Source organism: Dendrobates tinctorius, unplaced genomic scaffold (assembly GCF_039654945.1).
Source record: "Dendrobates tinctorius isolate UK_male_01 unplaced genomic scaffold, ASM3965494v1 ptg000021l, whole genome shotgun sequence".
Lineage (NCBI taxonomy): Eukaryota > Metazoa > Chordata > Amphibia > Anura > Dendrobatidae > Dendrobates > Dendrobates tinctorius.
This window is the reverse complement of record NW_027361689.1, coordinates 19385052-19402104: the sequence shown is the minus strand read 5'-3', so window position 1 is coordinate 19402104 and position 17053 is coordinate 19385052. Positions and strand designations below refer to the sequence as shown.

At 44.4% G+C, this 17053-nt stretch overlaps 1 protein-coding gene across 3 annotated transcripts in view; it reads right to left on the bottom strand.

The window, feature by feature from the left end:
- The window catches only part of LPIN1 (lipin 1), a 291411-nt gene that overhangs the window by 57411 nt on the left and 216947 nt on the right, over nt 1-17053 (bottom strand). For all 3 annotated transcript variants that reach the window (XM_073568241.1, XM_073568239.1, XM_073568240.1), the window contains exons 5-7: nt 10685-10804; nt 5649-5778; nt 2319-2625 (exon numbers count right to left, since the gene is read on the bottom strand). In XM_073568241.1, the coding sequence (XP_073424342.1) occupies nt 2319-2625; nt 5649-5778; nt 10685-10804 (557 nt within the window). The remainder of the gene's footprint in view (nt 1-2318; nt 2626-5648; nt 5779-10684; nt 10805-17053) is intronic.

Below are 17053 nucleotides of genomic sequence, written 5' to 3'. Positions count from 1 at the left end.
TTTTCTCTTCTTTTGGAACAGCATGATAAACTTGTCTTTTCTTTCAACCTGAAAAGTATGACTCGTGTAGGCATAACATATGGCATTCCAGCTCAGGACAGGTAAGGTAAGCCACTGAACAAAACCAGAAGCAATATATGCTGGAAACTTCCACCACAAACAGTGCTGGCTGAATACTGAATATGTAAAACGAGCCATTAAATAAAAAAATTGAATGTCAATTTACAGAGTAGTAGAATCAGGACATATTTCCTTTGAATTTAAGGTAAAAAATATACGGTATATATAAGTCATACATTGGTAGGAAATAAAATACAGGACTAGAAGTTTCTACAGCAACTCGTAGTTAATATTTATAATTATGACAGCTCATGGAGGAGATGGAGAGAGTGCTCCGAGTCCCTGTGACATCACCATGCCCTAGTGCTGGCATCACAGACACGTCACTTGACATATCTACAGTGTCATGTAAAAGTTTGGGCACCCCTGGTCAAAATACAGTGGGGAAAAAAGTATTTAGTCAGTCACCAATTGTGCAAGTTCTCCCACTTAAAAAGATGAGAGAGGCCTGTAATTGACATCATAGGTAGACCACAACTATGAGAGTCAAAATGAGAAAACAAATCCAGAAAATCACCTTGTCTGATTTGGCAAGATTTATTTTGCAAATTATGGTGGAAAATAAGTATTTGGTCATTACCAAAAGTTCATCTCAATATTTTGTTATATATCCTTTGTTGGCAATGACAGAGGTCAAACGTTTTCTGTAAGTCTTCACAAGGTTGACACACACTGTTGGTGGTATGTTGGCCCATTCCTCCATGCAGATCTCCTCTAGAGCAGTGATGGTTTGGGCCTGTTGCTGGACAACACGGACTTTCAAATCCCTCCAAAGGTTTTCTATGGGGTTGAGATCTGGAGACTGGCTAGGCCACTCCAGGGCCTTCATATGCTTCTTATGAAGCCACTCCTTTATTGTCCTGGCGGTGTGCCTTGGATCATTATCATGATGAAAGACCCTTCCACGTTTCACCTTCAAAGCCCTTGCTGATGGAAGGAGGTTTGCACTCAAAATCTCACGATACATGGCCCAACTCATTTTTACATATACATGCATCAGTCATCCTGGTCCTTTTGCAGAGAAACAGCTCCAAAGCATAATGTTGCCAACCCCATGCCTCACAGTAGGTATGGTGTTCTTTGGATGCAACTCAGCATTCTGTCTCCTCCAAACACGCCGAGTTTTGTTTCTACCAAACAGTTCTACTTTGGTTTCATCAGACCATATGATATTCCCCCAATACTCTTCTGGATAATCCAAACGCTCTCTAGCAAACTTCAGACGGGCCCGGGTACTGGCTTAAGCAGAGGGACACATCTAGCACTACAGGAGTCCCTGACAGCTTAGTTTGTTACTGATAGCAGCCTTTGTTACGGTGCTCCCAGCTCTATGCAGGTCATTCACTAGGTCCCCCCATGTGGTTCTGGGATATTTGCTCACCGTTCTTGTGATCATTTTGACCCCACGGGGTGAGATCTTGTGTGGAGCCTCAGATCGAGGGAGATTATATGTATGTATATGTATGTCTTCCATTTTCTTATTATTGCTCCCACAGTTGATTTCATCACACCAAGCTGCTTGCCTATTGCAGTTTCAGTCTTCCCAGCCTAGTGCAGGGCAACAATATTGTTTCTGGCGTCCTTCGAGAGCTCTTTGGTCTTCACCATAGTGGAGTTTGGAGTGTGAATGTTTGAGGTTGTGGACAGGTGTCTTTTATACTGATAAGTTCAAACAGGTGCCATTACTACAAGTTCAAACAGGTGCCTGATGAGTATAATAGTTTATTTTCTTTTATACATTACAGAACAACGGCAGATCGAGGGACAACTATATACCAGGTTGGGGCACCGGATAAGGGACATATAACAGAATGGGCAATATATATACCAGAATGGGGTCAGGATAAGGCACATATATACCAGGATGAAGAGTGCATATATATAATTTATTCAGGATGGCAGGGGGCACAGTCTAGCCACTGAGGTCAGACTATACAACATTGCAACAAAGCTATAGTGTGCAAAATGAAGAGGAAAAATGTGAAATTGGGTTGAAAATATTTTTCCATGGGGGGGGGCCCATTTGAAAGTTCGCACCGGGGTTCATAACTCTGTAATTACGCCACTGCATGGGACTGCAAGTAAATCTAACTCCCCAATGATTAGGCCACAAAATCTTTAATAAATTCAGCACTACCATACCCAGGAGCTATCAACCATTCATAAAATAAAATGTATTGTGACCAGAGTGAATGTACCTTTTTTCTTGGAAGGAGAGTCGGTCTTGCTGGCTGGTGTAGTAATAGGTGTTGATGTGGGGATCACATCTTCATGAGTGGAGAAAGCAGGGGCTGCAGCTCCCAAAGATTCAATATCAGGTTCACTCATTTTTGGGGTGTCACATTCAGGACCAACTTCTTCTGCAAGCAGTGGTGCTGGCTGCTCCCCTATTACTTCTGACGGGGTGACCTTTCCTTCCTCATTCGTGTTCTGGATGATTCGGAAATGTGTGCTCTCCGAAGGACTTATGTTCACCACAATTTGTTCTTTCACTTTATGTGGAGACTGGGGGAAAAATAGCATCACATTATCATTAAAAGTAATAAAGTATGCAAGTTATGTGTGAAAACACAGACAGACAGACGCACTGCATGGACAGAAAGATATGGACACCACTTAATCATTGAATTCATGTTTTTCGTTAGGCCTCATTGCCCCCGGTGTATAACATCCGGCCCTGCATCATCCCATGGTGTACAACATCCGGCTCTTTGCCCCGATGTATAACAGAAGACCGCAGCTTCTGGTGGCTCCTACTCCGCCACTGAGAAGAACTTCTCCAGTGTATTAAAGGGAATCTGTCACCTCTTTTTAGAGATATCATATAATGATATCATTCAATTGTGTGTCACATAAGGGTTCTCTCAGTACTTTTGCTTCCCCCTGACCCCGCACCTTTCATGCATAAATACCTTTTTATATATCGGTTCAGATGTATGTAAACTGCTGCTGTCCGGTCCGCTGGGCGGGGCTTATTCACCTGCTCCCCCCCTCCCTGTCTTGCTCTACGCATTTCTTCTTGTGTAGAGCAAGACAGGGAGGGGGGAGCAGGTGAATAAGCCCCGCCCATCGGACCGGACAGCGGCAGTTTACATACATCTGAACCGATATAAAAAAGGTATTTATGCATGAAAGGTGCGGGGTCAGGGGGAAGCAAAAGTACTAAGAGAATCCTTATGTGACACACAATTGAATGATATCATTATATGATATCTCAAAAAAGGGGTGACAGATTCCCTTTAAACGGGTTTATTTCTCTCAGCAGAACAGGAGTTAATCGGCCATGTTGGAAATTCCTGCTTTCAGCTGTGCTCGGTTAGCCACTACTTTTCCCCTATAAAATCTGGGCTCGATTACCAAGTCCTTGTCTGAGTTAGCAATTGCTGCAAGACATAGGAGTGGGAGTAGTTGGCTTTGTGAAGGAGTGCTGGAGGAATTTATTAGTGACTGTTGTCTGGTTTGTACACTTGGAAATTCCTTATGCTTCAATGTTTTGCTTAATTCACCCTCCCTACACACCCTCAATGCCCCCGGTGTATAACATCTGGCCCCGCACCTTCCCCCGGTGTATAACATCCGGCCCTGCACCTTCCCCTGGTGTATAACATCATCCGGCCCTGCACCTTCCCCCGGTGTATAACATCCGGCCCTGCACCTTCCCCCGGTGTATAACATCATCCGGCCCTGCACCTTCCCCCGGTGTATAACATCATCCGGCCCTGCACCTTCCCCCGGTGTATAACATCCGGCCCTGCACCTTCCCCCGGGGGAAAACATCCGGCCCTGCACCTTCCCCCGGTGTATAACATCCGGCCCTGCACCTTCCCCCCCGGTGTATAACATCCGGCCCTGCACCTTCCCCCCCCGGTGTATAACATCCGGCCCTGCATCTTCCCCCCCAGTGTATAACATCATCCGGCCCTGCACCTTCCCCCGGTGTATAACATCCGGCCCTGCACCTTCCCCCCGGTGTATAACATCATCCGGCCCTGCACCTTCCCCCGGTGTATAACATCCGGTCCTGCACCCTCCCCCGGTGTATAACATCCGGTCCTGCACCTTCCCCCGGTGTATAACATCCGGTCCTGCACCTTTCCCCGGTGTATAACATCCGGTCCTGCACCTTCCCCCGATGTGTAACATCCGGCCCTGCACCTTCCCACGGAGTATAACATCCGGCCCTGCACCTTCCCCCGATGTATAACATCCGGTCCTGCACCTTCCCCCGGTCTATAACATCCGACCCTGCATCATCACTCAAGAAGAGAAGGCGGGAAGAAGCCACAGGGGACATGCTTTTTTCTCCAGTCTCCCATATGGTCTTGGTTGCTAGCGGCTATTAAAGTATGTTTTTCTTTGAAACACCATATTGTTTCAGAGTCAATCATACCTGGATGAAATCATACCGCCAGTGGCTGGCACATTCTGCTTGTAGTTTGGGCGGCATACATCAGCTGTCAGTTTCCCTTTATTGCTTCACCATAAGACATTTTGGACACTTCTATATTGGAACAGTTTGGGGAAGGCCCTTTCTCAGTCACCCCATGATTGTACCCTGTGCACAAAGCGAAGTCCATGAAGACATGGATTATGGAGTTTGTGCAGCCAGTTCAAGTTCTTCTATACCAGAGCCCTGACCTTAACCCCAGCCAACACTTTTGAGATGAACTTGTGATCCCGACTATTTCCTCCAACATCAGGGTCTGCCCTCACAAATGCTCTTCTGGATGATTGGACAAAAATTCCCACAATCGCCTCCAAAGTCTTGTAGAAATCCTTCCCGAAGTGGGGATAGAGCAAGACACAGAGAGATTTCTCTTTGTGGAGAGCTTTGAATCCATGTGTCCTCCTTCCTCTCTTCCAGACCCTGAGGTTATTAGAAATACCTCTGCGGATCGGTTTGGCCCAGAGTTTTTGCAGGATCTGATAGTCGATAAATTCTTTTGGTTCGGCATCGATGGCCAAGTTTCGGCAACTAAAATCCTGACACATATTTAAAATGGGGTAAAGACTTCTCCATCAGGCGCCTCCAACTGAAAGACACTGAGAAACCAAATAGCAATTTGGATGAGGTTGATTGAGGGGTCTGGGCACCTGCTCCTCCACCAGCGGCCATTGTGTAGACACCCGAGCCGAGCAGGTGAACCTGGAGTATAATAGGTGCCACCAGTACACCAGTTGGGTAATTTAGGCGCTGATTTAAGGGGGATTTGAGACAAGTTTATATCTTGTCTGATCTTATATGTGCACAGGAGCAATAACCTAATCTAAAATCCTGTTTTCAACTTCACATTATGGATTCCCTTCTTCATCCCAATATGCTGACACCTCAGAAAAGTCCTTTAGAATAAGATGGTGGAGCCTGCAAGTGTTTTCCTCGGGTTTCTTTTCATAGAAAACTAAGAGACTTGTCCCTGCCATGGATGAACTGTGTGTCAGGCCCTGGTGTCTGGCGCCCCCTGGCTGTACGTATAAGCAATGACAGTATGCAAGGCTGGAGGATCCTCCTGTAGACGTGACCACTTTACCTTGGTAGCCTGAGGTAATTCTCCCCAAGCCCAGTGCATTGGGAGCTCACTAGGGGCCTTTCCCCTCTCCTGCGATTTGCTGACTAATTCAGAGTCACTTTTGGGAGTTCCGGAACGGGAACCTGGAGGACTGAAAAAAAGGGAGAAAGTGAAATACTACAAATATTGCAGCAATTTAAGGTGTTCATAGACAAATACGCATCACATCACCTCCTATTCTCTGTAAAGCAATACAGAATATGATGGCGCTATATACGAGTAAAATAAATATTCTCTTCAATAAGAGCTGAGCCGCAGGACCCCACATCTGCCCCTATAGTGCACGGAGCTGCGGGGTCCTTATCATCTCCACCAGCAGCCATATTTGAATGGTGAATGGAACAAGACACCTCAGTGCACCATCTACATGCAGTGCGGCATCAGGTGTAGGACCCGCAACAGAGGTGGACATAGCATTGGTGCAACCTGTGCCGTTGGCCAGGAGGTAAACGGGCCCATGTCCACCATCAATGCAGCTGGAGTTGTGCCTGAGGATGGACTAACTAATGGGCTGTAAAGGGCCCATATATTGTTACTGAACAGGGGCCTCTTATGTCTGTATCCACCAGTGATGTGCACCAGTGTGGTAATGGGACCAGTATCAAACTAGTAGACAACTAATGACATTTTGTATTCCTTAAACTGAGAGACAGACAGACAGACAGACAGACAGACAGACAGACAGACAGATAGATAGATAGATAGATAGAGAAATCCAAGGATAAGAAGTATTTGTTATATAGATAAACAGATATGAAACAGATGATAGCTAGATAGATAGATATGAGATAGATAGATAGATAGATAATAGAAAGATAGATTTGAGATAGACACATAGATAGATATGAGATATATAGATATGAGATAGATAGATATATAGAGATATAGATACATAGATATAAAGATAATAGATAGATAGAAAGATGATAGATAGATAATAGATAGCTAATAGATAGCTATATAGATACATAGATAGATATGAGATAGATAGATAGATAGATAGATAGATAGATAGATAGATAGATAGATAGATAGATAGATAGATAGATAGATATGGGATAGATAGATAGATATGAAAAAAGGGAAAAAGCAGCACAAAAATTGAACAATGCGGGTGCAAGGCTTCCAGGCATATACCAAACCTCAAACATAGTCCTCAAGATGAAAGCAGCACACCAAAAGAAATCCAGTCAAAGTGCTATTTATTAGCCCATCTGGCAGGTTGCCCATACAGCGACGTTCCGGTCCTGGGAGTTGTGGACCTTTCTCAAGCTTGAAATAGCACTTTGACTGGATTTCTTTTGGTGTGCTGCTTTCATCTTGAGGACTAGATAGATACCTAGATATGGATAGATCGGTACACAATCTTCCTCTGAAGGTAGAGTGTGCAGTGTTGTTTTCCTCCAGACCAGCAGTTCCATTACTTCTGGCCGCGGTGACTGGGATGGGACACGGCCATTGATACATCTGTAGGGTATGTGATATTAATCTTTATAGTAGTGCCGAGTAAATCTCCCTGTAAGTTATTCACAGAGGCTTTTATAGATGTAGTGACCCTCAGTAATTCAATCCCAGGCTGATTTATCTTGGAGAATGGGCTCGGAATTCTGGATGAATCATGGGGAAGGCGTCCGCCGCCGTTATTTTTCCAGGAAGAGGACAGAATCTCATTCATTAATGGGTTTTCGATGAGTTCCTGGGAGAAGCACATGTCTTCATCTTGTACATTACACCCAGATAGAGAAACAGATCTGATCAAGCAAAAAAGAAAATGTGTCTCTTCATCCATGTCATACGAGGGAGCTGCCGAGATCAGTCAGCCTGGCCGTATGATGTATCAATAATGTGCAGTGTACGGTGGTATTTATGGGCTGGAAATGTGTCCTTAAGAACATCACAATATCTTCAAGTATTGCTCGGCTTTTAAAGAAGATCTGTCTCCACATCTGACATGTTCGCTTTAGTGATGTTCCTCCATTACTCCTCCATTATACATCATGCTGTGGTGCATTGTGGCAAATGCTGCAGTGACTCTATAGATTACACCATACATGGATGATAGAGAGCTGATATCTGCAGGATCGGACACAATCTAATTGATCTCTTCACTATCAGAAAAAGTGATCTCAGGTGATAAAGTGACAATCTGCAAATCCCTTTATGTCAACATTATGTTGTCTACACCCCAAACATTAACTACAAGGAGCTGGCAGCTTGCTTGCACTTCTCTTCTAACTTACTGTCTGCTGCCTGTTGTCAAGCGCAATCAGTCTCCAGCAGAGATACCAAGATGGATTTCAGGAAAATGAATGAGACGTTAATGAGAATTAATTAAAAACTGTAATAGAGCCTGAAAAAATTACATCATGGAGACTGATGCAGTATATTTTTTTTTCACAATATAACTTCCTCCTGCTCTTGGTCTCCTGTCTGCCAAACTGCATAGTCTCAACAGAGAAGCAGAATTTTAGTTCAGTGCAGGCATGTCACTGGACAATAGTTGAGCAATGAATTCTGAGAAATGAGGGAAAGAAACTTCCAGCTCTGAAAGTGCTGGCAGAAATGCTAATGAAGAGTAATCAGCCGCTGAAAAACAGTAGAAAATTATAAAGCATGATAATTAGGAAAGATCCAGAGAATACAAGACTGGTATGTGCACCAAAAGCACCACTCCACCGGTTTTTTTTTTATTTCATCACCTGAGCGATGTCACTAATGCAAGTTCCCTGCCTCTAGTAATCTACTTATCAGCTGCCGTCTTCTGCTCTTCCCAGCGCCGCTCCGCCATCATCATGTGACCCCAGCTCCTGAGGTGTGCTGGAAGTTGGAGCTAACAGTCCCAAGCTCTCAGTGTAAGTCTACGAGTGGCTCATTCTGACTCTGACCTGATCCGGCAGGTCACAGCCGGCAGAAGACGATCAGAGGACAGAAGAAGACAGCAAATGGTTACTATATTAATAGGGGCAGGACCTTAGCGATAGCGGCAGTGACATAAAAATCAGAAAAAACGCAAGAGTGTTGTTTTAACATCTTGTGGGGATTATGGCCATGTTTTGTTGGAAAGGACAAGTACACTTTAAGGCCTCATTCATGTCAGATTTTTTGACATACAAGAACAACAGAACAAATTTCATCACTGATTTTCAAAAGAGAAAAATGATGACAAATAAAAGGATCTTAAATATTTCCTATCAGTCAGCGAAAAAGAGCAAAAAGATGGCATCCAAGTGCGGTCCGATTTTTCTTACGGACCCATAGACTTTCTTTGTTGAGTTTGATCTGTTACTTGAATCAATATCAGACATGTCTTTGCGAATTTGAACAGACCAATTGTTCTGCAAAAAATCACAGACATGTGAACAGCTCCTTAAACTTATATGCATACGAACGCCATCCGTGAAAAAAAAAACCGAGAACTTGTACGTGAAAAACTGAGGCGTCAATGAGGTCTACGACCGTGCACTATACTGTAACATAGGTATTTTTGTTCCCTTACTAAAAAAAAAAAAAAATGAAAATCCATATATCTCTTGGATTGAAAAATATATTACTGCAGAAAATCTAAGATTCCGAGGCACCAGAGAAAATAAGGATAAAACATAACCTTTATTCCATCCTTAAAAATCACACAGTGAACCATCTGGTGATATGTTAAATGGAATCTGTCACCCATTTTTAGTGATATCATGTAAAGATATCATTCAATTGTGTGTCACATAAGGATTCTATTAGGACTTTTGATTCCCCCTGACCCCGCACCTTTGATGCATAAATGCCTTCTTTATCTTGGTTGAGACGTATGTAAATCGCTGCGGTCCGGTCCTATGGGCGGGGCTTATTCGCCCCCCCTCGACTTGCTGAACTTAACTTCATTTGTGAATATCACAGATGTGGTAGTTTTTCCACGCTTGCGCATTGAAAAGGCCGCCGGCGCTTGCACAGTATGCTTTGCCCAACTGTGGGCAAAGCATATAATCGGTCCTGCGCATGCGCTGGTATTTTTCAGCGCGATCTATGCCCTGGAAGTCTTCACATGCAGGACACTCTTCCTGGACACCGGATGCATGCTGAAAAATACCGGCGCATGCGCAGTACCCACAGTTGGACAAACCATACTGCGCAAGCGCCAGAGGCCTTTTCAATGCACAAGCGCGACAACACTATGTGAACGCAGAAAGAAGAAAGAAGAAATTCATAGAGCAAGACAGGATGGGGGAGGGGAGAAGGCTAATAAGCCCCGCCCGTCGGACTAGACTGCACCGCGACGATTTACATACATCTCAACCGATATAAAAAAGTTATTTATGCATCAAAGGTACGGGGTCAGGGGGAATCAAAAGTACTAATAGAATCCTTATGTGACACACAATTGAATGATATCTTTACATGATATCACTAAAAATGGGTGACAGATTCCCTTTAACATGTCCTGCAACTTCTTAGTACCCCTTCTTCATAGATATGTGCAAATTCGTGCGGCGGTTGTGAGAGCCATAGGGCTAAACTGTATGCTCGGCTGAAGTCACACACAGCGCAGGGCGCCAAGGTGCCCCAAATAATACATAAATCAGCTTGTTGTAGAAGTGTCAGGCAGCATCACCAAGAAGGACTGTGGCCATCAACAGAATATTGATCGCAGCTTTGGGTGTGAATAGAGTATAGTGTTATCTGTGGTATCTGTCAATAATCTGATGCGTATGGGCATCAGTCAATGAGGATCTTTTGCAGGAAGCTTTCTTTAGTTTTTCCTACGTCTTCCTACACTGGATGCAATCCCATCCACATTACAGCTTAGAGCAGGACTATGTTGCAACACAGCAAACACTACTTGATTATAAACTTGTTCCGTTTTTTTGTCTACAGCTCCTATGCAGAGTTATGTGTCTCCATGGTAACAGACTACAAACAATCTCTGTAGTCTGATCCTCTACAGAGTTACTCTCCTTTGCCTCCTCCACTTCACAAACGGTGTGATAATCGCAGTGTGATGCACAAACCTTTGTCCTGGAGTCCACTCGCCGTCAGAGTGAGGGTAAGTGTCGGCTTTGGAGAAGGGTCTGCTTTGCACCTGGCTCATTTCATGGACTCTGTCAGTAAAGCTGTTCTGCACAGAAGATCTAGAAAAGATAATGTAATAATTAAATATGTTGTTAAAAAGGAAACAAACTGCAGGTTTAACGTTTGTTTGAGAATCTGCAGCAATGTCATGCGTGCATCATACTGCGATGATTACGTCATGCCAGGCCTTCAAATCAGAAGTAGCACCAGGGATTCCGGCAGGTAAGAAGTTCACAGGCCTCTAGCCCAATGGCCATGGATAACGGGATGTGGCTGCTGAACTAGGGTCCTGTGAATATTTTTACCCAACACTTTAGTCCATTGGCAGGGAACCTTCAGCCCAAGGGCCGTAAATGGACCACAATATTATTTTCTCCAGCCCCTGAGCAGATTCCCAGGGACCCCAGTGCTTCCGCTGCCAGTCCTGTTTTCGATAGCGTGCCAGCCTTTTAAATCCATCCATAGATTGCGAGCACATGCACGCTCCCTTTACTCCTGAACGCTGTTGTGATGTATACACAGCAGTCTCAGTGTTTCCTATCTGATGTATACACAGCAGTCTCAGTGTCTCCTATGTGATGTACACTCACTGGCCACTTTATTAGGTACACCATGCTAGTAAGGGGTTGGACCCCCTTTTGCCTTCAGAACTGCCTCAATTCTTCGTGGCAGAGATTCAACAAGGTGCTGGAAGCATTCCTCAGAGATTTTGGACCATATTGACATGATGGCATCACACAGTTGGCGCAGATTTGTCGGCTGCACATCCCTGATGCGAATCTCCCGTTCCACCACATCCCAAAGATGCTCTATTGGATTGAGATCTGGTGACTGAGGAGGCCATTTGAGTACAGTGAACTCATTGTCATGTTCAAGAAACCAATCTGAGATGATTCGAGCTTTATGACATGGCGCATTATCCTGCTGAAAGTAGCCATCAGATGTTGGGTACATTGTGGTCATAAAGGGATGGACATGGTCAGCAACAATACTCAGGTAGGCTGTGGCGTTGCAACGATGCTCAATTGGTACCAAGGGGCCCAAAGAGTGCCAAGAAAAAATTCCCCACACCATGACACCACCACCACCAGCCTGAACCGTTGATACAAGGCAGGATGGATCCATGCTTTCATGTTGTTTACGCCAAATTCTGACCCTACCATCTGAATGTCGCAGCAGAAATCGAGACTCATCAGACCAGGCAACGTTTTTCCAATCTTCTACTGTCCAATTTCGATGAGCTTGTGCAAATTGTAGCCTCAGTTTCCTGTTCTTAGCTGAGAGGAGTGGTACCCGGTGTGGTCTTCTGCTGCTGTAGCCCATCTGCCTCAAAGTTCGACGCACTGTGCGTTCAGAGATGCTCTTCTGCCTACCTTGGTTGTAACGGGTGGCAATTTGAGTCACTGTTGCCTTTCTATCAGCTCGAACCAGTCTGCCCATTCTCCTCTGACCTCTGGCATCAACAAGGCATTTCCGGCCACAGAACTGCCGCTCACTGGATTTTTTTTCTTTTTCGGACCATTCTCTGTAAACCCTAGAGATGGTTGTGCGTGAAAATCCCAGTAGATCAGCAGTTTCTGAAATACTCAGACCAGCCCTTCTGGCACCAACAATCATGCCACGTTCAAAGGCACTCAAATCACCTTTCTTCCCCATACTGATGCTCGGTTTGAACTGCAGGAGATTGTCTTGACCATGTCTACATGCCTAAATGCACTGAGTTGCCGCCATGTGATTGGCTGATTAGAAATTAAGTCTTAACACACAGTTGGACAGGTGTACCTAATAAAGTGGCCAGTGAGTGTATATACAGCAGTCTCAGTGTCTCCTATGTGATGTATATACAGCAGTCTCAGTGTCTCCTATGTGATGTATATACAGCAGTCTCAGTGTCTCCTATGTGATGTATACTGCAGACCTCCCACTTACTGATGCAAGTTCTTTACAAAACTTATCATCATAAACAGAGGACTGAGCTTCAGATCGCCCAAGAAAAGCAGTTGAAAGTAGCAACATCATCCATACAACCTAACATCACAGCTGCACCAAAGAGAAGCAGCTCTATCCATCACATTATGGGGGAGTTAATTAAATGTTTGACCTTACACAGGATAAATTTTCAGCTGATAGCTTTGTATGGCAGCCTATGATAGTATAAATATCCAAATGGTCCTTGGCAGAAAAAAGGTTCTCCAGCACTGCATTAGTCCAACATTTTGTGAAAATTTTCAAATATATTGTCAAAGCGGTGAGAACTTTGTTTTCTGATACAGATCTACCACCAGGGGTAGCATTGGAGCATACTAAATACATTTAAAGGGAACCTGTCACATTGTTCATGAAGTCCAATCTATGGACAGCATGATCTAGAGAAGGAGAAGTTGAGCAGACTGATATATAGATTTGCTGGAAAATATTCAGTATAATCTATATACATACAAACATCAGGGATTTCTAAGACAAAAATATGAGTCCAGTGGGTGGTCCTACTCGGTATTTGACAGTCACCTCTGCTAGCACAGTCATACAAGGAAGACTGTTCATCACTGAATAGCAACACCCACTAGACTCGTGTGTATACAAACACTGGGCATTTCAATGAATAAAATACATTTTTGTGGAAAAAGTTTCAGTATAAGGGCTCATTCTCACTTGCGATGAAATCGGACAAATGCAATCCAATTAAAAATCTAAAAATCAAATTACATTCGGACCAATGTTATTCTATGATTGTGTGTTCATCTGCGTGTTTTTTTCCAGCATGCTGCGATTGTAATTGGAAATCGGATCGGATCCCGCAATAGAAGTCAATGGGTGCGAGAAAAAAAAAAAAAAATCACACAGGACTCGGACCATGCGAGTGCGGTCCGATTTTTACACACCAATCTCCTTGTAAAAGCCGGCAATTCATGTGCCGCATACAGTAAAATCAGAGTGACAGGTTAGAATAGAATAAATTGAATAGGTATATACACATAGAATACATAGATACTGTATATACAGCTCTGGCAAAAATTAGGAGACCACTGCAAAATTTTCACTTTGTCAGATTTTTCTCTTTATAGCTATATTTTTTAGTAAAAATGTAAATTGCTCTTTTATTCTATAAACTGACGTCTTCAAATTTCCAAGCACTAAATTTTCGATTTATTTTCAGAAAATGAGAAATGGTCAAAATAACAAAAAAAATGCAGTGCTTGCAGACCTCAAATAATGCTAAGAAAACAAGTTCATAATCATCTAGAAACAACAATACTAATGTTTTATCTCAGGAAGAGTACAGGAATCAATATTTTGTGGAATAACCATGATTTTTAATCACAGGATACATGCGTCTTGGCTGCTTTCCACTAGTCTTTCACACTGTTTCTGGGTGACCTTATGCCACTCCTGGTACAAACATGTAAGCAGTTCTTCTTTGATGGCTTGTGACTATCCATCTTCCTCCTGATTACATTCCAGAGGTTTTCATTGGGGTTCAGGTCTGCATATTGGGCTGGCCATGACAGGGATTTGATGTGGTGGTCCTTCATCCACACATTGATTGACCTAGCTGTGTGGCATAGCGCATTGTCCTGCTGGCAAAACCAGTCCTCAGAGTTGGGGAACATTGCCTGAGCAGAAGGAATCAACTGTTTTTCCAGGTAGCCTTGTATGCGGCTTGATTCATATGTCCTTCGCAAAGATTAACCTGTCAAATTCCAGCCTTGCTGAAGCATCCTCAGATCCTCACCGATCGTCCACCAAATTTCACAGCGGGTGCAAGACACTGTGGCTTGTACGCCTCTCCACGTCTCCATCTAACCATTAGTCGACCAGGTGTTAGGCAAAGCTGAACATTAGACTCATCAGAGAAGATTACCTTACTCCAGTCCTCTATGGTCCAATCCTTATGGTCTTTGGAAAACTTCAGCCTGGCTCTCCTTTGCTTCTCATTGATGAAAGGCTTTTTTCTAGCTTTATATGACTTGAGCCCTGCGTCTAGGAGCCTGTTACGCACTGTTCTTGCCGTGCACTTCATCCCAGCTGCCATTTGCCATTCCTTTTGTAGGTCCCTTGGTGTTATCCTGCGGTTGCTGAGTGACATTCGACTAAGATGACGGCTATCCCGGTCAGTGGGGAGTCATTTTCACCCTCTGCCATTCTGTAGCTTTGTTGTCCCCAAAGTCTGCTGCTTGACCTTGTTGTAATGGACTGCCGTCTTAGAAATTTTAAGGATGGAGGCAACATGATGCTCACTGTATCCCTCTGCTAGTAAAGCCAGAATTGAGCCCTTTTTTCCTCACTCAAGACTTTTCTTTTCAGCTCCTTTGGCATGGTTAAAAGTTATTTTTTCATTCCTATTACTTTGGGATATCACTAGCACTTGTTTTGCCATCCAGCTTGTCCTATTGCAAGAGGACTGTGAGCACCACAGCAGGGTTTTTTATACTTTCCCTCGTTAAATAATATTTGGTTCAGGTGATCACCTAATCAGAAGCACATTAAGAAGAATGAGGAGTACTCTGTTGGAATTCAACTGACACTGGAATGGCTGTCAGACATGTAGAGAAGCTGATTTTTATAAAACTGTATATATATATTAGTGCGGTGTGTGTGCAGCTTACTGTTCATGTATTTAATTAATAAAAGATTATTTTTCTGAAAAAAATGGCGTGGGCTCCGATGCAATTGTCATAACCAGCAGAGGGAAAGCTGATGACTAGGGGCTGATGTTTATAGATTGGAAGGGGGTGATACCCATGGAGCTTTCCAGGCTATTAATATCAGCTCACAGCTGTATACTTAGCCTTTACTGGCTATTAAAATAGGGGACCTCTAAAAAAAATGACGTGGAGTCCCCCTATAATAAATAACCAGCAAAGGCCATGCAGACAGCTGGGGGAGAAATTAATAGCCTAGGAAGGGGATATGGATACTCCACCCCCACAAAAATAAAAACTTCAGCTCTCAGCCACCACAGAAAATGCGCATCTTTAAGTGGGGTGATAGTAGGGGGGTTTGATGTCACCTTTGTATTGTCAGGTGACATCAAGCCCCGAGGTGAATGGAGAGGCGTCAATAAGACACCCCCATTACTAACCCCATAGTCATATTGTATAAAAACACAGACATCCAGAAAAAAGTCCTTCAATTGAAAGAATGATACAGATTCCTTTAGTAATTTTAATTAAACCATTCTTATGACCTCGCACATTGCCCCGATGCCCTCGTCATCTGCAAAAGAGGTAAAAAAAAAACAAACAACAATATTCCTCATTTTCCGCAGAGATGCTGCTAATCCATTTATCCCACGATGGCTCCAGCACTGCTACATCTAAATGGCAGGCTGCATGTTTGCATGATGCGACCAATCTGTAGATAAGCCCCGATGTAACCTGAAATAGAAGAAAAACGAGTTAGATTATACTCACTCAGGGGCGGTCCTGTTCGGGCCCGGAGAGTGTCGTGGTCCAGTCCGGCGCCTCCCATCTTGTAGCGATGACGTCCTCTTCTTTGCTTCCCATTGCGGCTCGAGTGCAGGCGCACTGCTCTGCCCTGTTGAGGGCAGAGCAAAGTACTGCAGTGCACAGGTGCCGGAAGAGGTCCAGTGCCTCCGCACTGCAGTACTCTGCTCTGCCCTCAACAGGGCAGAGCAGTGCGCCTGCACCGCGACGAGAAGCAAAGAAGAGGACGTCATCGCAACAAGATGGGAGGCGCCGGACCGGACCGCGACACCCTCCGGACCTGAACCAGACCGCCTCTGAGTGAGTATAATCTAAAGGTACCGTCACATTTAGCGATGCACCAGCGATCCCGACCATGATACGACCCGGTTAGGATCGCTGGTGCATCGCTAAATGGTCGCTAGTGAGCTGCCAAACAGGCAGATCTCACCAGCGATGCAGTAGCGGTCGGCGGTCGTTACTTACCTGTCAGACGCAGCGATGAAGAAGTCCTCCCGCCCGTGTCCACGCGTCGCTCGAGGGTGCCAGCAGGAAGCCCAGCAGGAAGTGGCCGACGAGAAACGGCCCAGGACGTTCTCGCGCGCGCGATCAGCGATAACCAGCGGAGGAGCCGGTTGTAGGTAAGTATCACTAGCAATATCGCTGCTGCGTCACAAAATCGGTGACGCCTACGCGATATCGCTAGCGATCTTGCTTAGTGTGACGGGGCCTTAACTCTTTTTTCTTATCTTTCAGGTTACATCGGAGGCTTATCTACAGTGTGATGTACAATGCCCGAAGATATGTTTTCTGTTGCAATGTGCTAACAAATCCTCCATCCTAGGACATTGTAAACTGTCAGTAGTAGGAATTCTTTCCCCC